Source organism: Oreochromis aureus, linkage group 7, assembly GCF_013358895.1.
Source record: "Oreochromis aureus strain Israel breed Guangdong linkage group 7, ZZ_aureus, whole genome shotgun sequence".
Taxonomy (NCBI): Eukaryota; Metazoa; Chordata; class Actinopteri; order Cichliformes; family Cichlidae; genus Oreochromis; species Oreochromis aureus.
The window spans coordinates 27,219,844-27,247,319 of NC_052948.1; the positions used below are offsets into that span (position 1 = coordinate 27,219,844).

At 39.7% G+C, this 27,476-nt stretch overlaps 1 protein-coding gene across 2 annotated transcripts in view; it reads left to right on the forward strand.

The window, feature by feature from the left end:
• The window catches only part of LOC116321451 (receptor-type tyrosine-protein phosphatase zeta-like), a 78,951-nt gene that overhangs the window by 15,782 nt on the left and 35,693 nt on the right, over positions 1–27,476 (forward strand). The window contains exons 2-10 of one of the 2 annotated variants that reach the window (XM_039615916.1): positions 5,859–5,921; positions 12,525–12,704; positions 14,335–14,486; positions 15,116–15,211; positions 16,746–16,821; positions 16,893–17,050; positions 18,795–18,945; positions 23,229–23,413; positions 26,622–26,748. In XM_039615916.1, coding sequence (XP_039471850.1) covers positions 5,859–5,921; positions 12,525–12,704; positions 14,335–14,486; positions 15,116–15,211; positions 16,746–16,821; positions 16,893–17,050; positions 18,795–18,945; positions 23,229–23,413; positions 26,622–26,748 — 1,188 coding nt within the window. The remainder of the gene's footprint in view (positions 1–5,858; positions 5,922–12,524; positions 12,705–14,334; positions 14,487–15,115; positions 15,212–16,745; positions 16,822–16,892; positions 17,051–18,794; positions 18,946–23,228; positions 23,414–26,621; positions 26,749–27,476) is intronic. The other variant, XM_031741311.2, reaches the window with a different exon arrangement.

A 27,476-nucleotide genomic window follows, 5' to 3' on the forward strand; every position in this document is an offset into this window, starting at 1 on the left:
GTCGCAGTGCTTCTAGTACTCTACAGCTGTGAAAGTGATCTTGCCAGAAAGTAATTCTGTGGACTGCATCATCCACCCCAACACCAGGATGGTAAGCAAACAGCAGGGGTCCCGCAGTATGCTCACCAGAGAATGGAGGTTATTGATCCTCTCCAGACTCTTCATCAAGTGGGAAAAGTAAGACCAAAGGTCTGAAATGGTTAGGCTCATTGGGCTATACAGTCTTTAGCACCAGAACCACACAGGAAGTCTTTCACTTTGGTGGGAGGAGCGGGAAAATGCAAAGTCTTGTGTGAAGAGGGAGGAGTAGCAAATGTGGCATTGGGAGTGGGGCCTGAATCAAAAGTCCCTTTCCCATTAGTACCTACTCAGGTCGACTCGCCACGGATCAACATGACTCGACTCAGATTGAATTGCTTTCTATTACAGCCCAGTAGTACCTTGTTTGCGTGCTTGTTGTCAGTGCAACGCATCTGCACGTCCCGCGTAATTGACACGACTGTGACACACCAGTCAGTGGCATGCAGTCTGATGATGTCACATTTTAGTACCTGTTTGGATCACTTAGTACCTGCTCGGCTAGGGTTCCAAAAAAGTTCCTGGTACCAGTTACTATGACCTAATGGAAAACTGTGGTGAACTGTGATGACTCGATCCGAGTCAGTACTAATAGAAAAGGGGATAATCTCTCTTTAAGAAAGGGATTCAGTTCACGATTGCTCTATTCTGTAGTCTGTATCCGTAACCAGTTTTGTTAATACTCTGAGGGGCGGTTCAGGCTTATGCAGGAGTGCAGTCAAGACAGAGCATCTCCTTGGTAAATCCTTGCTGGTGAGTTATGCATGGCTTGAAATTGGCCTCTGTGGTTGTTTGGCACATTCCCATAAAATTTCTGATGTATGGCTCTTAAGGTTCTGTTGTTTTTTTCAGTTCTAGGCATTCCAAGATCCATGTGTTGAGGCACTGGCTTTCTTGTAGTTTCTTGTAGTCAATCCAAGTGGTGTACAGGTTGGTCAGTCTGGTCTTACAGTCTCGAGTGACTGCTCTATCTACCAGTATCTGATGTTTTGCTCTTCTGGTGTTTCTGCCAATTGGCTTTTGGGCCCTGCTCATGTATTGAGCCATGTGGATGTTCATCTTAGCTGCTGTGATGCCTCACATGCTCCCATGTTGTGTTAGGCAGGTTATTAGCTAGTAGTTGGATAGGACTGGTCCTATTTGAGGTCCTAGGGAAGCAGGACTGCCAGGCCTTTCAGTTAATCATTCTGGGTACGTTTCATCCATTAGCAGCAGGTTAATTTGTGCTGCCAGACATTCATTGTCAGTTAGTTAGCTTTTTTAGCCAGTAAGTGGGATTCATATCAGAGCCTTGCGCTGTCTAACTCTTCATGCTTGAGATTCTTTCTTGGATATCTGCAACTCTTGACGCTTGTTCAGGGAGGTTGCTATTGTTGCTCTTAGCGCCACCAGATACCCAGCATTGTTATTATGTCTTACGTCCTTCTCCCACATACTCCTCCAGTATTGCTCCATCTCCAGCCTTGTTTGTTCCCTGCCACTGAGTGCACACCTTTGATGGTTCAGTGGAGAACAGCAGGTTTATCCTCCTGGCTTCTAGAATGGAATAGGACTTTATTGTCATTGTACATGTACAACAAAATTGTAGGTGCCACACTGACTGTGCCCGAAGAAAATATGAATAGTCGACAGCAGGATATATATACAAAACAAGAAAAAATATACAGAAATAAGACAAAGGCACACATTAGGGAACAAAACAGTTGCAAAGTGCTCAGAGGCAGTGCAAAGAAAGACATGGTCTGAAAAGAGTCAGTGTGTGAGTGGCCTAAGCGATAAAGGTTACTTAGACCATGGCTGAGACTGGTGAGGCAGGATTGGTGGGCAGCGGGTCAGACAGGTGGTGAGCGGGGTGCAAGGGGTCCCCTGTGATGACACTGATTTTCCTGAGACAGGAGGATCTGATGAAGGTCTCCAGGGATAGCAGAGGGCAGCAAATTATTTCTTGGGAGGTGTTAATTACCCTCTGTGCAGCCTTACTGCTCTCAGTAGTGGCCCGTGCGTACCAAATACCCAGGCAGTAGGAGGGCACAGAAGCAGTAGAAGGCCAGCAGCTTCTCATTAAGGTTATTCTTCCTCAGGACACCAAGGAAGTGCAGCCACTGCTGGTCCTTCTTTACCGGGACGTTGGTGTTGTCAGTCAAGGTGAGATCATGGAGCCCAGTAACCTGAAGATAGAGACAGATTCCACCCTTAATCCATTTATAATGAGAGGGGAGTGGACCTGTCTGTGCCTCCTGAAGTCCATTAGGAATTCTTTGTTTTAAGGACGTTCAGCTCCAGGTTATTTTCTGAGCACCAGTGGGACAAGTTCTCTACCTCCGCCCTGTACGCTGTCTTATCTACATCAGAGATGAACCACGGTGGTGTCATCGGCATACTTTAGAAAAAAGTGCTTCTATGAATGTGTGTGAACAGGTGACTGAGATGAGGCGTATTGCAAAGTGCTTTGAGTACTCAAGTAGATTAGAAAAGTCCTATATAGTAATCATTTACCATGGTTTTAGATCATATCCAGAGTTTGTTAGTGTCTGTGTGTATGAAATAATTAATTTTTTTTTCCTGGTGTTTTTTCTTTCATTGGATTTTCCTAGAAATAAAAAATTCATCCTGTATTTTTACCAGTAATTCATCCAATAAAAATATTACTAATACCACCCCCACCATGCTCAAATCATCGTTGGCATCAAGAGCAGAGGGTCAGGGATTCGGGTGGAAGTAGAGTGGAGGGGGTTGTTACACATTCTGGCATGAGCACCAGTTCTCACCCCACAGCCTGTAGATGTCCCGGCTCTCCCAGGGTTTAGCTAATCCTCTTATTCAGCTTCTGGCTGGAGGCTGCGGGGCTCCCACAGACCGGAGCACAGAGTCGGCCACTCTCCGCTGAATAAACACAGTGACACAGTTGTGGTCTTTTTCTATTTCGTACAGGCGCTGAGCAAGAATTCTCCATAGAATCTATTCTACTCCTTCACTCTTTTCCAGTAAGCATGTTAACCCACCACCCCCAATCGTCAAGACCTGAATTACATCTCTCCTACTCAGTCACCCTCCCATGTTCACTTCTTTGTTCTTCTAAAATCAGCTTTTCTCCCCTCACCTCCTCTTGATCCCCTTTTGCTCTATAACAGAAACCTTTTTTTCTTCATTATTGATGGTCTCAGGAATATTTTCTCCAAACAGCGCAACAAACACTAGCCACATTGTGTAGTGTGACATCATTTTATGCTCCCTCCATAGAGGTTCCCAAGCGCTTTGCTTGCTGAGTTTACTTAACAAAGGAAATTATGATTTGTCAAAAAACCTGAACTTCATGGACTGTAAACGTGCTAATTACCTCAAACTTAGCATAATGTCATCCATCCCAGTCACCTGTCCCAATCAATTAGGAAAATAAGGTTATTTTCTGCTTTCAGTTAGATCACAAGTGATACCAGCATACCATTTAAAAAAAATAATTTGAGGCATGGTTGCGAAAAAAATCTTTCTCTTGTATGCTCATAGACTAAAAAGGAATCTGATGCAACTTCTGATCTATTAAACATGCTAAATTATCTTAAAAAGAGCACAAATTCTCACAGCTTTGAGTGATGTTTATAAATTAGGAAACAACCCTCATTTTTAATTTGACTTTACAAACTTTGACTGTTACAAAGTTAAAGCAAATATGGGAAAGTGTATAGATGTATATGTGACTTTTAAACTTTAATTTAGTTGTTGGGTTCCTGTTAATATGCACTGCAAATAAAAGTCTTATTATTTTACAAGAAGAGTGCTAGAGGACATAATTATTTCTTGATTAAATTCTATTCACATTAATTGTCAAACATTTTGATTATTGGTTGTTTTTTATGATTATTTTTAAAGGATGTCCCTAACATGAACTTGTACCAGGTTATTAATTGTCTATCTTACAAAAATCCAAGTTGTTAAGTTTCTGATTGCAAGCCACACAAAAGATGACATTTGAATGTTTTTTTTTTTGTTGTGTTTTTTTAACAGTCAATTCCTTTATTATGTAGAAATTTGTTGTGAGACATATTGAAATGTAAACAACAATTGTAACCTTATGTATATGCAGTGACACAAAAACTGAGAATTTTACAAGTATATTCGAATCATTTGAGAGGTTAAAAAATCTACAAACTCAACAAATAAAGTATGCGTAATCACATTATCTAGACAAATTATTTGTCATTGGTCTAGGGTGCCAGCTTTGCCTTCTTGGGAATTAAGCTTAGAGTGTAACTGTGAGAACCTGAAATTTAATCTAAAATGAAACCTTAAGTGCTCTTAACACTTTTGTGACAGATTGTTAGCTTGTCCTTGCTAAGGAGAATGTGACGCCAGTGTGTGTATATGTATGCACAGCGACATGTGCATACACAGGAACAGACTGTAATAAGCCCTTGTTGATATACTGGTTACGGAGCAAACAGGTGTTACATGTCAGAAGTGCTTACTTACACTGTCTGGCTGACATTTTCAGCTTAAGAGAGACAGAGCTCACAATTTCCTGTCAGGGTTGGCCCTGCTGACAGCACAGACTTCACACCCCAGACCTCGGGAGCATTTTAGCTTGTGTCTCCATCTTAACATGGCTTCTGTCTGTGACTAGGCCATGTTGGCTTGAGCACAACACCAGACTGTCATTAAGTCTGCCACTTTTGCCAAAGAAAATCTTTTGACAGAGGTATAATGTACAGCAAAAGTATGCCATTTGAAGTTTATTTACGGTCATCCACAAATAGTAAATGCTTACGTCTTTAGCAAAGTTTTTTTTTTTTTTTATTTGTCTGAAATATTTACATTGACTGACATTTACTCACTTGCAGCACAGCCAGAAACCTCACCACCCTCCCGAATTAATATGCCACACACTGTAGAGCAAGTTCACGCTCACATCTCTGCCCTATTTTAAAAAATGGGGGGTAAAAAAGTAGCAAAATTATATCACCATCAAAAAAATGGCACTGTGACACACACGCGCACACACTGGCGTCACGTTTGGGCAGCAGCCCTTTTATTTGTGGCAACACAAATTCTGTGATATATCTGAGCAGTATTATCAGGTGCTTCTCAAGTGAGTCTCCCATCCTGCAGATGAGCTCCATTCAACAGCTTGAATTTAATTTGGTGGCAGTACCTCTTGTTCAGCCACAGTACTTTAATAATATCCATGAAGTTCTCCACCTCCTGAAGGTTCTGGTTACTTTGACCCTTCAGCTCAAAGTAACAATTTTCTTAAGCAGAACAAAGACTCCTGTCACGAGGTGCAGTCCATGATGGTGGAGCTTGAGTCCATTTCACAGCAGCCTGGCCTACAGAGAGAAAATACATTGATTGAAAAAATAAGCTAAAAATGACTAATTACTCAAATATTTTGCAGAATATACTTAGGCTGCTTGCCCAAGTCAAATCTGTCATATCTGTGTATTTAAAAACTAACAAACAAACAAAATCATATCCCCATGAACTAAATAGAAGAGAAGACGTTAAAATATTGAAAAGGGGAGGTAGGGTGGGGCACGTAAATGAGAATGAACAGCTTGCAGAACTGGGCGAACCTATATAGATGACAACCGGAAGGAGCGTGTATGGAGGCGTGGCCCTGCTCCTGAAACTCCGATACTTAATCTCCAAATAAAAAAAACCCCACTGTTATAGTAGTGAACTTGGATATGTTAAATAACTTATGTGAATAGTTTTATTATTCATAGAGTATTCAGTTTCTTTATCTATGTAGAACGTGTTGGTAACCATTTGTTTCTGTCTTGCAGCTGAAGGATATGGATACAGGAATCAGCGCAAATTTTCAGAAGACATTGACTGGTCGTACGCAGGTGAGTCAACAATCACAGGTAACAAAACGAAAATGCTGAACTTCTGTGCATTCAGAACATTCCTTTCCATGTGAAAGTAGAGCAACATGGTGTCAACAGATTTGGGAGGTCTTCATTTTGTTATGTGATTGCTCAGTGTTTGTGTACACTGCTGTTTGGTAAGACTCTTGAGTATATATATTCCCCTCTCGCCCCTGCGGCACTCTTTATCCTTCAAGCTTGGGTCCACTGCCAGAGGTCTGGGAGCTTAGAGGTCCTGCGCAGTATCTTTGCTGTTCTTAGGACTGCACTCTTCTGGACAGAGATTTGTTCCTGGGATCTGCTGGAGCCACTCACCTAGCTCAGGTGTCACTGCACTGAGTGCTCCAATTACCACTTGGAGAAGTGTACGAAGATGTGGAGATCTGTGCGGTTGGTTAGCCATCACCAGTTTGTGTGTCTATATCTGGAAGTCCCACAGGATCTTAGCTTGGTCATTCTTGACCATTTTGACCTCAGGTCTTCCTGAGGGGCATCCCAGCAAGCACCTGGGGTCTTGCCTGGTGTGGTACACCATAGCCTCTATGGAGCTTGTGCTAAGAGCCTGTTCCTGTGCTGCCATAATTAGTCCCATGATTAGTGTGGGTCTTTTGAAACTGAGTGGATGCTTGGTGTTGTGACGCAAATCTTGGGACTCGTCTGCACACTCCAGTCCACTTTTTGTGGTGGGGGAATAGGTGATACCCCGAACTCGGTGGTGTACTGGGGCATTGACATTGCTGGCCCTGGGCTGACCTTTTCCTGACCCATGGCAGGTTGTGGGAGATGGGGGTGCCTACTGAGCCACAGGAGGTAGAGGATTACCCTCCTTCCGGGGTTAGTCCTCAACCTCTTGGTTTTACCTGTCCCAGCCTTCCCTCCTCCCCACTCCCTCATACAACACATCACTCACACACGTAGAGTCTTGAAGGGGGTGTCGTGGGTAGGTTACACACACCCTGTAGGTTAGTGTGTAAGGCCATGAAAGGGCCCCCTGTGTAAGGGACATTCACGAATACACGAATGCGCCTTATGCCACCCCCCCGTCCTCCTTTTTTAATTACACTCAGGGGTTACACACAGGGGTGCAGGAAGGGGGACATCTTCCTACACCCCTGTTTCACACACTCTGCCTCAGACGGGGGGCAACAAGCAGTTTGTGGTGGTTCAGGGTGACATCTGCTCGCCAACACCACGGAAGGGAGGGAGGGGGGCAATGTGTGCAGATGTGTCTTTGTCTTTCTGTATGTCATCAGTTGGTAGGTGAGAGTGAGTGAACGAACTGTGCGTACGTGTGTGTGTGTGTGCGTGTGTGTGTGTGTGTGTGCACGGTGGGGTCTGGGTCTGGGGCTTGCTGGGCCTTGGCCCAAGTGGGACATGGTGACCAGGTCGTGTGTACTCTTGGGAGCTGTCTGCCTTCAGTCTTCTGGGGAGCATCACTGCAGTTACCCTAATTATCAAGTACATTTGTGACAAAGACAGGCATTCTCACACGCAGTCACTGACTCATACACTCTCTCCCTGTGTCCTTCTCACGCTGTCCTCTCTCTCACACACACACACACACACACACACTATTGGAAAATTGTTGATTTATGTGTCTGTGTTTTTTCAAATTTTTTGTGCTCCAGGTAGTGTATGTTTGTTTTTTGGGGTTTTTTGTTTGGTTTTTTTGTCTCTTACAGGTGCAGTAGTTGGTGATACATTGTGCATTCTATTTGTTTTATTTGTTTAAAGTTTGTGGCGAGCCTATTCATGCTGTTATGCAATAAGCAAACACCAAAAGAGTATCGTAGGTATAGAAGCTCTAGCTAAAACAAAGAGTCTCAGTGCCATGTAAAGGAACAAAGAGCAGAAAGATAAACCTAAAAGACTTCCACACCCAGTACTGGACATCACTACCAACAATACAGACTGCATTGCCCTTTAGCTGCTGTTACATTAAACTTGAAACTTGATTTTTAGGCTAAAGGTCTCTTCCCTTTATGTGTTCCTATTGATCTAAATACAGGCCTATCACAGTGGCAGTTTTTTGTTTTGAAAGATTCATGTTACCAAAAAAGAAAGGGGGGGAAAAAAGTAAAACCTGGTGATAAACTGACTTTTCTTCTGTCACCATCATATTTTGAGATTTTGGGTGATTGGATAGAACTACTGGATGAACTATTATATGCAGGAGTATCTAGAACTATGTTCCTAGGACTATGCTCTTTTAGACCTCAGATAAGACCTCAGAGATCTCAGATGACATTCTTAGAATCTACTGGAGCCAAACAAAGTTTGGGTCGGGGGGGTGTCACTGCCCTGAGTGTGCCAATTACCTCAGAGACCACTGTTGCTTTCATCTTCCACATCTTTTCTAGCTCCTCTTTTAGCTCTTGACCCCTTGAGTTCCTTATGTTCCTACTTATTGATATTGTTGTCGCTTTCCTATTGCTACATCTATCTTTACAGCCTATCTTTGCTTAAGCATCTTAAAACACTTGGTTTTAGAACTAAACAAGGGGATGAGAGGTGCAGAGTCTTCATGAAAACTTCACAAAGTCCAATCACATTCTTTCCATGCTTCTTAAACTACTATGACCTGGATAAATGAGAAGCTATATAGACATACTTCCATGATGCTTCCCTTTCTTGCTCCTCTTATTTTCTCAGGTTTCTGCTCCCTAAGGGATTCACTAAGTACATAAGTACATCAGTTTGATGACATCCGATGTACTCATGGATCTTTGTATTTCTATTCTGGACAGTGGTGCTGACAGTGGCCATACAAATGATAGACAACTGTTAGATTGATAAATGTAAGGTTTTCCTACTTGGTATTCAGTTTTTGTTGAAAAAAGGTCAGTTTCAACAAAAAATGAAAATTTCCAAGAGGAGAATATAATGCTCTCACAGTTACCCCAAGATAAAATGAGTGATATTCTGATGTTGGAGCTTTCATGACCGCAGCTCCGTGCTGAAAACTGCTTCTCTGACTGAGCAAACACGAATAAATTAAACAAGCATGTTCTGATTTCTCAGATCATTCTCTAAAGTGGAAATGACTTCTCCATATTTTTAAGTTGATCTTTGTTATAAAAACAACATGATGTCACAAACTGGGCAGATGTCTTAACATTCATTTTAGTAACATACTCTGGACTGTATACTTTTATAAACAGGATTTTAACAGTAATCTAAGGATCATTAAATATATACAGTATATTCTAAGTATTTATAAATATTTTCTATTGTATTAAAAGACAAAGCACATCAATGGCATTCACTAAAAAAGTTTTAGAGACTGGCTGAGATGGCGTGTTGCTTCTCTGTTGAAAGCTCTTACTTCACAATCTTTAAGAGGTTGCGATAGTTTCGATGTAATACAAATGAAGCGTGGCTGCGGAACATCAAGCACTAAATAAGAAAAGCAAAAAACCCTCATTTTAATATTGTCATAAAGTTCAGGAAATACAAATAAGAGAATTGTTTATATAATGGTGTTCTGTAAATACTTTGTCAATAATTCCTACACCTTTGACACACAACATCACTTTCAGTCTTCTGTCTGGCTTCCCACAGAGTTGACATTCACATACCTGAACCAATGACTTGGTGATGTTCTGGGGTAGGATAACAGAGACCTCTTTTCAATTTCTTCTATGTACAAGTTGGGCACAATGGGTGAAATTGGGGAACCCATGACACACCCATGTTTCTGTGTGTAGTACTGACCCTTGTATGTAAAATATGTGGAATGAAGACACAGTTCCAAAAGCAAACAGACTTGTTCGATGCTGAGAGTGGTCCTGTTGCAGAGGTTGGGGTCATCTTGTAATCTCTTACGAACTACCTCCAACGCTTCCGTGACTGGAATACAAATGAAGACACATGTAACATCATATAAGGCCATGGTTTCATCTGCCTCCATAATGACATCTCTCACCTTCTCAATGAAATCCAAGATGTTCTGGATGTGGGGTTCAGAGCTGCCCACCAAGGGGTTGAGAATCAAAGACAAAAATTTTTAAGATGTCATAGGTGACATAGTTGATTATACGGACAATTAGTCTTGAAGGTGCACCCTGTTTATCAATCTTCTGTAAACCATACAGACTTGGTGTAGATTCCCCTGGGTATAGCCTGTGGTATGACGTCCAGTTAGCATTGTCTTGTTCTATCACCCTCTTCCTGTAACCACTTCATTTTAGGGGCCCATAAGTATTTTTGTCACTGAGCAGTGACAAAAGGATCTTCTAGTGAGTTCTATGCTAAACAAAGCCATAAAGGAACAAAGTAATATTAGACACTGACTCTGAAACTGATTAACAGCCTAATCTGGTCTGCTACTTAACTGACAAGATCAATGTTACAAGTCAGTTAAACTTCAATATCACAGAAGTTTAACTGACTTGATGCTATACTATGATTAAAAAGTGTTCCTTTAGTTTTTGTAAAATGTGCAGCGTGGGGCTACACGGCGCATTAACACCTTGCATCCCCACGCACGGGGCGATCCGCACTAACTCGCTAACGGAGATTTGCCACGTTAATGCGGTTATGGCGATAACATCATTTTAACAAAATTAACGCTGACAGCTCTAGTATGTATGGATAAAGTACACATCATTTGTGTATGTTTAATCTATGTTTAAATTTCCCTTAGCGTAATGTCCCTTGACCAGACACCTTCGGTAAGCAAACAAGCTTTTAGCAGGTTTTGGCAGGTTTGAGGTAATCACTTTGGAAAAATGTCGGTCTGTTTTATCCTTTCCACAACCAGCTTTGAACTGTCTTGTGTATCATTGCCCTATTGAAACGCTGAACCAATTTGAACTCTTTTATTTCATTTAATCCACTTTGTACCAGTTCCACTGGCAGCAATGTTCCCCCAGTTCCAACCCAATATTTACCAGTTGGTACTATTTTCCCTGGGATTAAGTACCTTAGCTTTATAAGTAAGGGTGAGCTAATCTGAGTTGATGTGCAGTAGCTAGTACCACCAAAGGTTTTACACCCTGTGGTCTATCCAGATCTTTTCATACTGCTCAGATGACACAGAACAGACCAAAAACAAGAAAACACATTGCTCTTGTGTAATAACACCCTGACATAGTTTTTAGGGTTAGATTTCTCAGGGAAACTCAAATGTGTGTATAAATCCCTTCTTTTCCAAAAGATGCTATATCATACAATGTTTTGATGATGGTGGTGATGAACACTGGGGTGGCTCAGGAGGTAGAATGGGTCAGAAGGTTGGTGGTTTGATCCCTGGCTGCTCCAGTCTGCATGCCAAATATCCTCGGGCAAGATGCGAACCCCAAGTTGCTCTCCATCACAGTATGAATGTGTGTGAATGTCAGATAGAAAGCATTTATGTAAAACCATACAGAAAAGTGCTTGTGTGAATGGGTGAATGAGGCATTTTGTAAAGCGTCTTGAGTGCTCCAAGAGAGTAGAAAAGCACTATATCAGAATCAGTCCATTTGCCATTTAACATTGCCTTTGTCCAGAAATGTTACAGATGTGCATACTGTCTGTTCTATAGCAGCATGTGGCTCACATAATATTAAAGAAAAAACATTTTAAGTAAGTCTTGAGCTCTGCTTAAGCATTTGCATTTACTTTGTTTCTCCATTCATTTATCTTTGTTTTTTCAACAGTGCTTTCACTGGTTTAACTTAACTTCTACAAAAATCAGCAGAGAAATGAGAAGTGCTTCATATATTTAATCAAGCACACAACTTCTTCACTTATTAAGTGCCAGATTTGTTATCATATTGCATTGATATCATATTGCAAATTTCAGAAAAAAGTCATTGACCTCTAATCATAAGATATAAAGTTTAGATCAGGGGTCCCCAACTCCAGGCCTCGAGTGTTGGTGTCCTGCAGGTTTTAAATCTCACCCTGGGTCAACACACCTGAATCAAATGATTAGTTCATTACCAGCCTCTGGACAACTGCACAACATGTTGAGGAGGTAATTTAGCCATTTGAATCAGCTGTGTTGGATCACGGACACATCTAAAAACTGCAGGACACCGGCCCTCGAGGCCTGGAGTTGGGGGACCCCTGGTTTAGATGAATTTACAAAATGGGAAAATATCAATTTTTTTTGTATTGTATTTTGTATTGTATTTTTTGTAGACATTTCTATAGTAGTAACTGGTTATCCATTAGTCATTTACTTTAGTCCATTTACTTTAGTCCATTAGTCATTTACTTTAGTCCATTAGTCATTTACTTTAGTGTCGTATGAATGGACATGGGACAGGTCTTTATTAATAGAAAAAGCTTGAAAATGTCTGAAAATATAATTAAAAGTTTAAACTCTATGCCTTCCTTCACATTTTTTTTAAAGCTGTCCAGTGGGCAGGGCCAATTCTGGGCCCCGGGCCTTACTTTTGTGACACCCCTGAACTCAAGAGAGTCAATTAGTCAACAGAAAATTATTGAAAGTAACAACTTTCACTTTTCACTATTTTTTTTTTTTTTTTTAATTTATTTTGGGTTTGATTATTAGTTGGTTGTCTTTCCACCAAGATCTACACCGCCTCAAAAATGATTTATCTGAACACTAATTGTCCATATACACTCCAGGAACATTAAACCAGAACAACTGGGCCAAGAAGTTTCCATCCTGCAGCAACGCCAAGCAGTCTCCCATCAACATAGAACAGAACCTGGCCCAGGTGAAACTACAGTACCAGAAGCTGAGCTTTGATGGCTGGGAGAATCTGACCACTAACAGAACAACAATCAAGAACGATGGCAAGACTGGTAATAACAGTAATGCTTTGCATTGTCTTTGTTGTTGTTGTGGTTGTTGTTGTTTTCTAGGACATCAAGAATTTTGATCTAGTTTTGTCAGTTCTACATATTCACATATATCTCAACTACTGTATAGAATAAAATAGACATTTTACACACATTGTGATCGCCAGTGGAGGAGTCCTGTTGAGCCTAGCAACTGATTATTTTTTTTCTCCTCACACAATAAAATTGAAATCTTGGAATATCTTAACAGCATTTATTAGACCACCATCGAATGTAATTTCGAAGTCACAGCTCCTATAAATTAAGAGTGGCACTGTAATTACTATATCATTGTTTTGTTTCTGTAATGGTCACCTGTATGTGCAAGCTCTTTAATCGAAATGATGTATTTATTGCTACATTACAATTATTGTTATCCATTAAATTTCAAATTGTCTTTTACAAACAAGTAGAAAATAGTAAAACACATTCTCATTTTTTAAAGTAATTATTTACTTCCATCACTGAAAGGAAAAATGTGTTTTTGTGGTTGAAAGTTGAATACATGATTCATTTCTGACTTCTTAAATCCACCAGCTGAAATTCAGATATAAAAATGTGAATTCAGTTAACTTGCCTAATAATAACTTTTAATAATTGGGAATCTGCCAAACTTGCTTACAATGTATTTGTGTTTCTTTTTTTTATTAGGACAGGTGTTCTGATAAATAAAAAAAAAACAAAAAAAAAAAACTATATATATAAAAACTATATACTATATACCAACAAATGATATGAAATGGTATGATTTTAATTTCAGAAAAAGGGGTGAATGGGACATTGGATATGGTGCTTGTAAACTTGTCAACAAGAATGAATTAGCAACAGGTTGAGCTAATATTTTCCTTACCTTGACGGGGAAATTAGATTTTTGACAAGACAATAATGCATAACAGGCTTAAGCTCACATGGATTAAATGGCACACAAAGGGAGGCAAACAAAGAGCGATCACAGTTACAGTGACCAAAACATATCAAGGGGACTTTTCTTCATGTGTTCAGTAATCAGTGACTTAAAACAGTCTTAATATTATCAGTTCACAGTAAAATAGGTATTGTCTCAACAAAACCTTAATTACATGACCGTGATAACACACTGTATATTATGGAAGATAAAAGCACGACCACTTTTGTGATCCATTCAAAGTAAGTTTCGATTCTTGAGCAGATCTTTTTAACAAGTCAAAGAAAGGGCGACTTTTATTCAGCCACTGATTTATGTTAGAGTGTAGGTGCTGCTAGAGTATTATATAGAGAAGATCATCTTTTGATATTCTGTATGTTTCTAACCCATTGTTTTCAGGACATTTTCACTGTGTTTTGGTTGAGTCTTCAATGCAGTAGACGAAGAATAAAATTAAGAAATCTGGGATATCAAAAACTTGAAAGAGATCTACAGTCATTGCCACTGCAACACCTTAGTACTCTTAGGATCATTGCCCTTTTGCCTGACCCACTTTGGGTCACGCTAGCTGTTGTACAAATGGCATCTCTTTCTATACGTTTGTCTCAATGTAGCTTTTTAATAACATTATAAAATAAAGACAATTCAGTCTCACACATGCCATTTTGTCTCGCATCTCTTTTCTGTTAGTGACCGTCAATGTGGATGGTGACTTCTATGTCAGTGGAGGAGGTCTCAGGTCAAAGGTCAAGGTGGGGTGCATCACTTTCCACTGGGGGTGCTGCAATGCTTCTTCAGAGGGCTCAGAACACAGTCTGGATGGAGTCAAATACCCTCTAGAGGTGAGTCAGCTTATGTGACTAGTGTTGCGCTTGGAATGACCTAAATGTTAAATATTACTTACAGACTCAAGTTCATCTGTTATGATCAGGAGAATTTAAACTATATCTATAAATTCAGCTCTGTCCAGAAATTAAGCATTCAGTTACGTTAAACTCTAAAGTCAATCTAAATATTATTAATTGCAGCTGTCTTTATTATTGTGTTTTCATCACAGTTTTGTTCTGTCTTTATTTAATGATGGATTGATTATTATTATTTACTGTTTTTTGTTTTACCTCCACAACCTTTGTTCCATCTTTATAATTTATTCTCATTTTATTTGCTCCGTCTACTTAGATTAGTTTTATACTGTTTCTTGTATTTTTTTTGTTTACTACTTGAGATAATGCATCTCAAGCCATTTACTTATGATTACTTAAATATGATTTAAAAAAATGTTATAATATTATATAATATTATAATCAGAATTCTTATAAAGCAACAATAAAATATCATCCTAATTTAAAACAAAATTATTTAATAATTTTAAAAAAGACCTTTACAAGAAGAAATTCCGTGTCTGAATTAAACGATCTCACTGGACTGATAAACTCAACTTGTTGGTGTTTTTTTCTGTTTACTCGTGTAGATGCAGATATACTGCTATGACCCACTTCGATTTGATTCTTTGGATCAAAGCATCAAGGCTGGAGGCAGAATCACAGCACTCGCTGTTCTATTTGAGGTGTGTGGTTTGTGTGCATGCGTTCACTACGAGGCATATTGTTAGGTGCTGATAACAGGTTTACAGGTTTGTATGACTTGTTTGCTTAAAGAGTAAAGCATTGAAATGCAAAAAGCTATCCCATGCATGTGTGACAATAGAAGGAGAGAGGTAGTAAAATAATAATAATGATAAAATAAGAGTTAAGCTTGAATAAGTTAGCACAATCATTGAGGAGGAGCTCAGCATGAAGCCGCTACTCCTCTGTTGAAAAGAGCTGATTGGGGGCTTTTTAATTCAAAACAGGTAAACAGATGTTCAAAGTGATACTGCCAGTACATGTAGTATCGTGGCTTTGTCCTGTCTTCCTACCCTAACCCCATCCAGTCACAGCAGATGATCACCCCTCCCTGAGCCTGGATCTGCTGTAGGTTTCTTCCTGTTAAAGTTGTGTTGAGAAGTTTTTCCTTCTCACTTTCACCAAAGCGCTTGTTCATAGGGGGTCATATGACCGCTGGGGTTTTCTTTGCTTTGCTCATAGAGGGTCGTTTGATTCTTTGTATTATTGTAGGGTCTTTACCTTACAATATAAAGCACTTTGAGGAAATTGTTGTTGTGATTTGCCACTATATAAATAACATTGAATTGAAAAGTAATGCTCAATGATTAGACTGAAGGTTTATTTTTATTGTTGGTTTATGATCTGTGTTCTTGTCTGTGTGCTTATGCTCAGTGTCAGGGTTCATACTGAGCATAGTAAATACTTTTTCTTAACATGCAGTCTGCTTTGTGCAGTCATGTTGCCTCTGGGCATGTTGGCATGTTAGAACTGTCAAAGGCCAGGTTGGAACAAAACTAAGAAGACTGCCTCATGTGAAACAGCAGGGAATATCTCTGTGTCTTTCCAGCTAAAGCTTGGAAATAAAAACTACCAGTTAACTACCAGTTTTGTTTTGTGCCAGCAACTTTGGCAGTAACTGGGTCATAATTTTATCTTCTTCTCATTGTTTTCTTTTTTTGTCTCAAAATTCAAAAAATGTGGACGCTTTGTTGGAAAAGGTGAAAACAGTGTAACCATGAAAGTTCTGGTTTTGAATATGTCCTATAGTCTTGTTTAATATTTCCTTTCTGTTGCTTTTGTTCTTCTTAACTTTATGGTAAATAATAAGTATTAATTTGAAGTATTTTCTAATCAGTGCAAGATCATACATGTCTTTAGCAGGACCTATATCTGTCCAGAATGGATTTAATGTTATGTTTATAACATAAAATCCATGACATGATGTTATGTTTATAACTTTGAGAGGAAAGGGTTGTACGCTGTTTGTTTAATTTATTCCTTCATATTTTGTTACTTTGTTAACTTACAAAGTTTCAGTCCGCAGGAACTTACAGTTTTACAACATACTGGCTGTCCTGTTTATTTTCTGGGTTTTTTTTTTTCAATGGTATTAATGTTGTTATATTTCTTAGTAAAACTATTTTAACATATTCATTTGGAACCTGTATATGTATGTGTGATTTATCTAAAGTAATAATGTTTTCCTTTTCACAGATAAGCACTGAAGACAACATGAACTACGCTGCTATAATCGAAGGCATCAACAGTGTGAGCAGATATGGTACAGCAGGTGGCTTTTTTGTGTTTTCTCTTACCTTTTCTTGTGTTGTGTGTTTTTAAGCTGTCTTGTCTACTGTCCAGGAAAGAGTGCCAGGGTTTCACCCTTCACTCTGCAAGGTCTTCTGCCAAACTCCACTGAAAAATACTTTATCTATAATGGCTCTCTGACTACGCCACCTTGCAGTGAGGTTGTTGAGTGGATCGTCTTCAAGAACACAGTAGCCATCTCCGATGACCAGGTGACAAATCCAGTTCCAGTACATTTAAATTAAAACATATACATTTTCACTTTCTATTTTGACATCTTCTTCAAATCCTGCATGTTGTTTATTTTTTTTTATATTCTTGATTTAAATGGTAACCTTCTTTATATTGATTTCTAAATGATTGTATCACTTTAGGCAGAAAAATATGATCCTAGCTTTTACTGTAAACATACAGTAGAATTTAAACATATTGTAAACATAAATTTCTCAATATAATAGAGGGGTCTTTTTGCCTTAAGTGGCTCGACAAAACCTAAAAGCCCAGTTGGAGATAATGGGAATCATGACGGAAATTATCGGAAGTTTCTATTAGGCCAGGCTTTCACCTTCAGGGCTCTGTGCATGCTCACTCTAAAAATAGGTGTTTTGTGGTTCATGTAACTCTATTTCCACACAGAATGATCTCGGAGTCCTGCTGGCTATTTACATTTAAACATTAAAGATTACCATCCATTAACCTAATAAAAGACTGGGAAACAGTTTATTGGCAGATCATAGTGGAAATAAGTTTAGTGGTTGAACAGACAGTATTGTTTTGTGTTCTAAAAGCTGTAATTCCAACAGTGTAAAACACACACAGTTTGCACCACACTGGACAAATCACCACATTAAACAATAAACTGAAGTTGGTGTCATAAACACTACCAACTACATGGGGAAGGGGGCAGATGGGATGGACACTCACTGAAAACTGTGACTCGATAGAAGAATCGATAGAATAAAAAAAAAAAAACGAAACAATTATTACTATGTTCGTAAGCAACCCCTTAAAAAGATATTTAGGTTTCACAACAGAGAGGGGAGAGAGAAAAAGGGCGAGACAGACAGAGCATGACTGAAACCCATACAGAAGCAGTCTTTGCTTCAAACAATTATTGGCTTACAGAAGGTTTATGAGCTATTCAGACTTGATGAAACACATTAGACCCACGTAACTGCATGTGCCTGCACAAACATGTAGATGCACACAAATGGTTTTCAACAAAAACATTCCACCATGATCCCTGCTGAGGACCAGATGTCGTTTTCAACTTGACTCATTCACTTCAAACACAGCTACCATTAGATAGGTTTCACTCTGGTGAACTGGTGACTCAGCAACACAAAAAAGACCTGGACGTCCATGGAAGACAACAGTGGTGGGTGATCGCAGAATCATTTCCATGGTGATGAGAAACCCCTTCACAACAGCCAACCAAGTGAACAACACTCTCCAGGAGGCTTATCAATATCCAAGTCTACCATAAAGAGAAGAGTGCAAGTATATACAGAGGGTTCACTGGAGGGTTCACTTCACTGGAAGGTGCAAGCCACTCATAAACGTTAAGGCTAGATTGGACTTTACTAAAAAACATCTAAAAAGCACAGTTCTGGAAAAAACATTCTTTGTACAGATGAAACCAAGATCAACCTCTTGGAACTGAGTGATGCAAAGCTGATGGAGTAAAATGCAAAAAAAAAAACCGATGTTGGAAATTAGATTAGTCGGCCGCCTTTGATTCTTTAGTGGGGCATGTAGTCAGATATAGTTTTGATGTTTGAATACCTTTGTTTATTTTATTCCTAAAGTCTTTTCTGTAAAAGAACCTGCTGAAATCACAACCCCACAGTTAGTGCAACCTCACAGTACAATCACTCCTAATTATTAGGTAACCGGTGCATTTAATGGAAGAGTGCTGAACTCATGTTCATAACTGTATTGATTCCTCTGTTGCAGCTGGTGATGTTCTGTGAGGTGATGACGATGCAGCAGGCTGGATATGTGATGCTGATGGACTACCTGCAGAACAACTACAGGGAGCAGCAGGAGCAATTTATGGGTCTGGTGTTCTCCTCTTATACGGGCACTGAGGAGATCTTCACACGGGGTTTGTATCCAGAGTTTTGTTTCTTAAGACAGTCATTTATACCAAGGGCTCTAGTCATCTGAATGAAATTGTATTTGATTGAAAACAAATGTTTTCTCTAATTAAATACATCAGCTGGATTGTGTAGAATACATACTAACTGCTTGCCTTTTTAACCTAAAGACATATAAAGCTAGTATCTGCAGTTTTAAATAATTTTAACTTTGTTATTTAAAACTGAAATCATGATATACTTTTTAGACTAAATCATTTTCCATATATATGAAGCAGGTTGAAGCATTAGTTGAGGCAGAGCTAATAACAGAGGCTGAATAAATAAATCTTTGGGCTGGATGTACCTGTCCTCATAAAATTATTATCTGGAATAAGTTAACACAAAAGTTGTTGGAGCATCCAAACACAGACAGGTTTGCTTATTGCTTTTGGTGACAGACCTTGTTGGAAGCTGAGATGTGGCAGTCAAACTACTGAAAACTTAAACCATAAATCCTCCATTTTAGCCATGATAGAAACTTTTTTCACATGGTATTGATTAGTTTGGAACAAGCAGCAACTGAAGAACAGGACTTAAAAATGTATTTAGTGTGGTAGTCCGTTTTCCAGTCAAGCTTACTAGAATTACCTGTTAACTTTCCTAGATATGGGAACCTGTGGCTCCAAAAAAATGAACATAGCAGCTGCCAAAATGCTAGATGATGATGATAATGGGTGGCAGCACAGTGGCCACCTCCATCTTACATATACAGTAATCGAGTAACTGTAAACAGTAATTGAACTCGTAATCACAATTCTAGCTTACCTAAAGTAGGACTTATTCAGATAAAATAATTATTGTGGGTGATTTTAACATCCATGTAGATGCTAAAAATGGCATTTAATCTGCTATTAGACTCAATTGGCTTCTGTCAAAATGTAAAAGAACCCACCCACCACTTTAATCACACTCTAGATCTTGTTTTAACATATGGCATAGAAACTGAACATTTAACAGTGTTTCCTGAAAACCCTCTGCTGTCTGATCATTTCCTGATAACATTTACATTTACAATAATTGATTACACAGCAGTGGAGAGTAGACTTTATCAAAGTAGATGTCTTTCTGAAAGTGCTGTAACTAAGTTTAAGAATATAATCCACCCACTGTTATCATCTTCAATGCCCTGTACCAACATAGAGCAGAGCAGCTATCTGAACGCTACCCCAACAGAGGTCGATTATCTTGTTAATAATTTTACCTCCTCACTTTGTATGACCCTGGATACTTTAGCTCCTGTGAAAAACAGCTGAAATCAGCTGAAATCAAATCAGAAGTACTTGATTCGCTGGTATAATTCTCAAACACGTAGCTTAAAGCTAATAAATCGTAACCTGGAAAGGAAATAGAGAGGAACTGTGATGGCCATCTTCAACCAAAATGCTGACACAAATGTGACACAGGAACTGTCAGTCATTAGTCTCTGTCCTGCCTCTTCCCTTTGATACATGGCTACAGTGCAAAATCAGGGTTAAAAGTCTGAAAGGGAGGGAAAAAGTGACCGGAAACTGAAAAAGGGGGTTTGAAACTGAAAAAAAACTAAATTGAATAATTTTGTAGTAAACAAAATGAAAAAATTAAAAAAAATTAATTGATAAAATTTAGCCTACTTTTTTATTTCTTATTTGAGTACATTTCAGAGCCAGTGCTTTTTCACTTTTACTTGAAAGAAGTTGACACTTGAAACTTTTGCTGGAGTATTTTTTAACACTAGTATCTGTACTTCTAATTAAGTACAGAATGTCTGTACCTTTTCCACTTGTGTCTGGCTTACCTAAGATCAAAGTGGGCTGCATGTGGCTCACGATGTAAAATGAAATTGCTGACATCCCTATTTACCATTCCAAAAGCAATTGTCTTTTGCAATGTGAAGCTTATTATTAGTGAGTGTTTAAATATAGGACTTTACATGACAGTTTTTTTTACATTTGTAACCAGCAAATACTCAAACACTAATGTATGTATGTGTGCCAAAGTACAGATCCTGATTCATTTTGATGATAAGAAATGATGCTGAGAATTTCAGGCTTTTAAAACTCTGCCTCAGATTTCAATGTGCGGAAAGAAAAAAAAAAGGGTCTGAAAGTGGGTCGAAAGACCATTTTTCCAAAAATATATTTTCAAAATTATTTGACATATGAAGCTTAAATTTCTTCATTCTATTCCATCATATATCTTAAAACTTTGAACTATAAAAGTTTTAGGTAAATTGAAGATGGTGAAGCATAAAATATTCTAAAATTCTGCTGATTTTTAGACAAATGATCATGATGTAAAAATAGAGCTGAAGTGACCTGGATAAAATGTCAGTGACAGACAGAGAATGGGGTGACTTGGGTACCAATTGATTTTAACACTGCATGTTGTTTCTACTCAATAACTGGGATTGATCTTTGGCTTTGGGGAGAGTTTGTTCTGGTACCAGAGAAATATTTGATGTTGTTTTCAACTAATGTTCTAAAATATCCTTAAAACATTTGAAAAGCTGGTTTTGAATTGCCGTTGAATTTTGCCTCCTCCAGTTAGTTTTGGAATATGCACCACTTTAGCATATTTTATTGGAGTTAGCAGAAATTAATTTATTAGTTGTTACACACACATCTTTATATATTTTGGCAACATTAAAATGCTCAGAAGGACAAAAACAATCTTCTCCATAATCAGTTCCATTTGTTTGTCTGTTTATCAGTCTAGCATCCACAGTTTTAAAGATATTTAAATATTGTGTGATGGTAGATATCAATAACAACTGAAGGTGATTTAATTTTGGTGAAAATTGTTCAAGGTGATACCAAATGTGAAAAACAGTAAAAACTTTATATTACTTTTAAAGGATTGTCATCAAATTTTACAATATCCTAGACCTTGGAGAACTTGACTATCTAGCTTGGCTAAGCACAAACACTACATCTGCTAACCTCAGCATGTTGTACGCGTCCCTTTTCTGTGTGTGTGTGTGTGTGAGAGAGAGAGAGAGAGACAGACAGACAGAGAGACAGACAGACAGACAGACATTTGTGCATTCTTTACCAAAGTTCTCGCGGTTCACACTGCCCTCTAGTGGTTCAAGCTAAATATTTGTATTTATCAATTTATATTTATTTGTATTTATCTGTTCCCTCTTCTGCTGTTTGTAGCTCATGATATCAGGATTTTCACTTTGATCCCTCAATGAACAAAGTTTAGACTGGTTAGAGCACTGAGTCTAGCTGAGATCCAGAAGAAAAGGAAATTTGCAAATGATTGGATAGAGTTTTCTGTCTGTCACCACCAATCCTCAGCCTGCTTTAATCTGTGTTAATCCCAGACTTCATAGTGTCTGCATTGTCTCTGCACTACTAATCTCACCTCTGACCCAGAATCATACTTACAAACACAGGAAGGAGCCATTTCAACAGCCACAATTCACTTTACTCATCTAATGCTTACTTACCGGTAGTTGATAATTCAGTTCAATTTAATTAAATAATATATATACAGCGCCACATTGCAACAGCAGTCACCTCAAGGCAGTAACAAATAAATAAATAAACAAATAAAGGCACATCATGATGGGCGCTAGGACAGTTTATGCCCCACCAAAGTCAATTTTAAAGGTATAACTATGGCTTCACATCTAAATTGAATTAATTCTTGATTATGCTCTTCAATTTTATATTGAAGAGCACAATTTCACAGTTTTATGAAATTCAGCTTTGTAGTTTTTTGTGTAATTTTCCTAACCAGCAAACAAGCATTGACCGCATTTCACCACTGAGCTGCTTCAAAAGAACAAGCTATAAAACATAATGAGATGTGATAACCTGCATTATGGACCAAGAAAATTTTAAAAGCCAAATCATAAAATTTAATATTTTCCTTTTAATTGACTCTTTCTTTTTTTTAATCCAATCCATCATACATTTTAATGTATCCAGTGTTACTCTGTTCATCAAATCTACTTAAAAGCTACTAAAATAATAAAAGTTACTATAGTAGAAAATAAAGTCAAGGTAGATCTGGAGTTTTGGTTCCTGTATTTGAATTTGTGTCCAAAAGTGCAGGCAAAAATGGAATATACAGTGTATAATGTGACAATCAATAATACCAAGCGAGCCACACTGTAATGAGTACAACATTTATTTATTTTTTTATCAGGATCTGAAATGACTGAGGAAATGTAACCTGTAAACCATCTGCAGAACTCGTGGGTTTAAAAGAGTGTATCACAACATATTTTTAAAAAGAGAGGTTTTTATCTGTGTTTCAGTCTGCAGTTCAGAACCGGAGAACATCCAGGTGGTCCCACACAACCTTAGCAGCCTGCTGGTGACATGGGAAAGGCCACGGGCAGTGTATGACTCCAGCATCGAGAAGTACTCAGTCAACTACAGACTAGCTAGTACAGAGAATGCTGTCTCATCTGAATACCTGACTGACGGAGACCAGGATGTGGTGAGAAAGCAACCAACAGTTCATAATATAAAAAACTTTTCTTTTAAATTTTGTGATATTATCCATCCATCCATCCATCCATCCATCCATCAATCATCTTCCACTTATAAGGGGCCGGGTCATGGGGGCACCAGACTTAACAGAGAAGCCCAGACCTCCCTCTCCCCTACCACCTCCTCCAGCTTGTCCAGGGGAACACCAAGGCATTCCCAGGCCAGCCGAGAGATATAATCTCTCCAGCGTGTCCTGGGTCTGCCCCGGGGCCTCCTCCCAGTGGGACATACCTGGAACACCTCACCCAGGATGCGCCCAAGAGGCATTCTTATCAGATGCCCGAACCATCTCAACTGGCTCCTTTCATTGTGGAGGAGCAGTGGCTCTACTCTGAGCCCTTCCCAGATGGCCGAACTTCTCACCCTATCTCTAAGGGAAAGGCCAGCCAACCTTTGGAGGAAGCCCATTTGCGCTGCTTGTATCCGCACTACCCACAGCTTGTGACTGTAGGTGAGGGTAGGGACGTGGATCAACCAGTAAATTAAGAGCTTCGCTTTTACATTCAGCTCTCTCTTGACCATAACAGACCAGTACAGCGTCCGCATCACTGCAGCCGCAGCACCAATCCATCTGATAATCTCTCACTCCCTTCTCTCATCACTCGTAAACAAGACCCCGAGATATTAAACTAATCCACTTGGGGTAGGAAGTTGTCTTTAACCCGGAGTGGGCAATCCACCCTTTTCCGGCTGAGGACCATGGCCTCAGATTTGGAGGTACTGATTTTCATTCCCACCGCTTCAAACTCTACTGCGAGCTGTTCCAGTGCGAGCTGGAGGCCATCATACATTAAGGCCAACAGAACCACATCATCTGCAAAAAGCAGAGATGAGATTCTGAGACCACCCAAGTGAAAGCCTCCCGCCACTTGGCTACTTCTAGAAATTCTGTCCATAAAAATTATGAACAGAATCGGTGTCACCCGGAAATGAGTCCGACTTATTGCTGGCTATGCGGGCCAAGCTCTTGAAATGGTTGTATCGGAGTCAAAGGGCCTGTTGCAATGGGTCAGACATCCCATACCCCCGAAGCACCTTCCACAGAACACTCTGAGGGACATGGTTGAATGCCTTCTCCGAGTCCAAAAAACATATGTAGATTTAGACATATGGTTGGGCAAACTCCGATGCACCCTCAAGTATCGTTGAGAAGGTAAAGGGCTGGTCCAGTGTTCCACGACCAGGACGAAAGCCGCATTGTTCCTTCTGTATCCGAGGTTCAACTAAAGGATGGACTCGCCAGCACCTTGGCATAGACTTTCCCAAGGAGGCTGAGGATTGTGATCCCCTATAGTTGGAGCACACCCTCCGGTCCCTCTTCTTAAGTATCCGTCGCATGACAGTTTGCCATAATTTCTTCCTTTTCCATGGCCTCTCCAAACTCCTCTCACACCGGATTTTTGCTTTAGCCACTGCCCAAGCCGCATTCTGCTTGGCCTGTCAGTACTTATCAGCTGCCTCTGAAGTCCTGCTCAGCTCAACTTCTCGCTTTACCCAAGTGTCCAGAAAATATTTCTGCAGGTCTGGTGATACGACTACAAAATCAATCATTGACCTGCAGCCTAGAGTGTCCTGGTACCACATGCACTCATTTACACCCTTATATTTGAACATGATGTTCGTTACAACTGTGGTTTGCACAGACGTGCAGTAACAAAACACCGCTCGGGTTCAGATCCGGGAGGCCGTTCCTTCCAGTCACACCCCCTCCAGGTCTCACTGTCATTGCTTACATGAGCATTGAAGTCTCCCAGTAGGACAACAGTCCCCATGTAGCGCACTCTCAAGCACCAAGGGACTCCAAGAAGGTTGGGTACTTTGAACTAAACTGCGCATAAGCGGAAACGACAGTCAGGACCTGTTCTCTGACCTCAAGGTGCAGGGTGCAAGCTCTCTCGTCCAGAAACCCCAACGTACGGGCAACAAGCCGAGGGGATACTAGAATACCCACCCCAGTCTGCTGCCTTTCAGTAAGGGCAACTCTAGACTGAGACAGAGTCCAGGCCCTCGCCAGGAGCCCAAGCCGTGCGTTGAGGTGAGCCCGACTGTATCTAGCAGGTACCTCTCATCTTCATGTACTAACCCAGGCTCCTTCCCCACCAGAGAGGTGACATTCCATGTCCCAATCACTAGCTTTGGTAGTCAGGGTTTGGTCCGACAGGGCCTCTGCTCCTGGCCGCCACCCAACACACATTGCACCCGACACCTACGGCGCCTCCTGTGGGTGGTGGGCCTATAGGAGGATGGGCCCATGTCCCTTTTTCGAACTGTGCCTGGCTGTGCCCCATGGACGCCACTGGGCACCCTCGGTGGGCCTGGCTCCAGTGCGGGGCCCTGGAAGGGTGAACTGTTCCCTTGGCCTTTTATACTCATAGGGGTCTTTTGAATTCCTCTTTGTTTGGTCCCTCACCCAGGACCAATTTACCATGGGAGACCCTACCAAGGGGGCAACATAGCCCCTGGAATCCCTGGAACACACAAACCCCCTCCACCACGATAAGGCAGCGATTCACAGAGGGGGTGATATTTTCGCCAATTATATTAACCATTGACCTCTATGAAGCCTGAATAAGCAGCTGTTGCACAAATGATAATCACCGCGAGAGTTGAGGCTCGGGTGTGAAATTTTCTGTTTTCGGGGGTTTTATTGGTTCTTAGCGTTATGTTTTTTTGTCGATTTTATTGTTAACTCGGTTTCCCTGGGTCTTTTCCCGTGTGTTATGAATAAATCTTCTTTGTTTTTGGTACCAGTACTGGTTTTATTTTGTTGTATTTATCCGCAATACTGGTCCGTGGCACAAAAAAGGTTGGGGACCACTGGTCTACACCATGAAGGTAGTTCTCAAGGCAAAAAGGGATCTAACCTGAGTTTATAGAGTTCATGTTGTAGAACAAAACTTGGCAGTGTATAAAGCATATCTGAAACACAGACCTTTCAGAAAGCTAAGTAAGGCCTATTCAGCTCAGTGACGTCAAGATGCGTAGACATCCAAAAAGTACTACGTAATTTCTTAGTTTTAGGATAGCTGCAACATTCACTTGTATACTGTACTTTGACCATGGTTTAACTCCTTGTGAGTAAAATAAAGACATGCAAATGGCTGTAGAGAATGGAAGTAGGTATTCTTGGCACTGATGCGATATTCTTTCACCAGGGTGCGATACTTGATGACCTCTTGGCCAACACCAGTTATATGGTCCAGGTTGTGGCGGTGTGCTCCAACGGTCTGTACGGACGTTCAAGCAACCCACTGATGGTAGTCATGCCCATTGACAACCCTGGTAAGAGCAAGCGTGCCCATCACCAGGCATGACCACAAAATCTATTTATTGTGAAATAGTAAGGCTAGTGCAAATTGTGACTTTGTGACAAAGCTGCAGAGATAACCAAACCTGTATATTATAAAGTTAATTTATATTGAACCTAAAAACAAAGTGCAAAATAATTGGCTAACACTTAGTAATGTTATTGGTCACATTACTATTACTAAGTCATCATTTGACTATATTTCAAATTTAATTCAGTCACTTTTACATAATCTAAATTTCATCTAATAACGTGTATATATTTTTATTTCATTCAAAATTTTTATTTACTATGGCATTTTATTGGTTTGTTTTTATTTTCAACTTTTTTTTTTGCTATTCTCTCTTTACATTTTTCTGTTGTCTTATGGTCATAAATGGAATAAACTGCATTAGAAGATAAAAGCTTATAAATTACCACACACTAACAAGGTCACTTTTGTAACGGAAACATCTGGTTTTGGTTGAGGCTAGAGAATTTTTTTTTCTTCCGTCTATTAAAAGGGTTGTGTTTAACCGTACTTAACACAAAGACCTGAAGCTGAGGAAAAACTGCTTCAGCTCTTCAAACTAACTAAGTTGTTACTGAAATATGATCATTAGGGTGCAATTAATTCACTCTTTTGGTTTCTCACACATTTTTCTTTGTAAACAATTTATCCCAAATATTCATCCTCCCCTTAATCCTGAATAAATATTTCTTG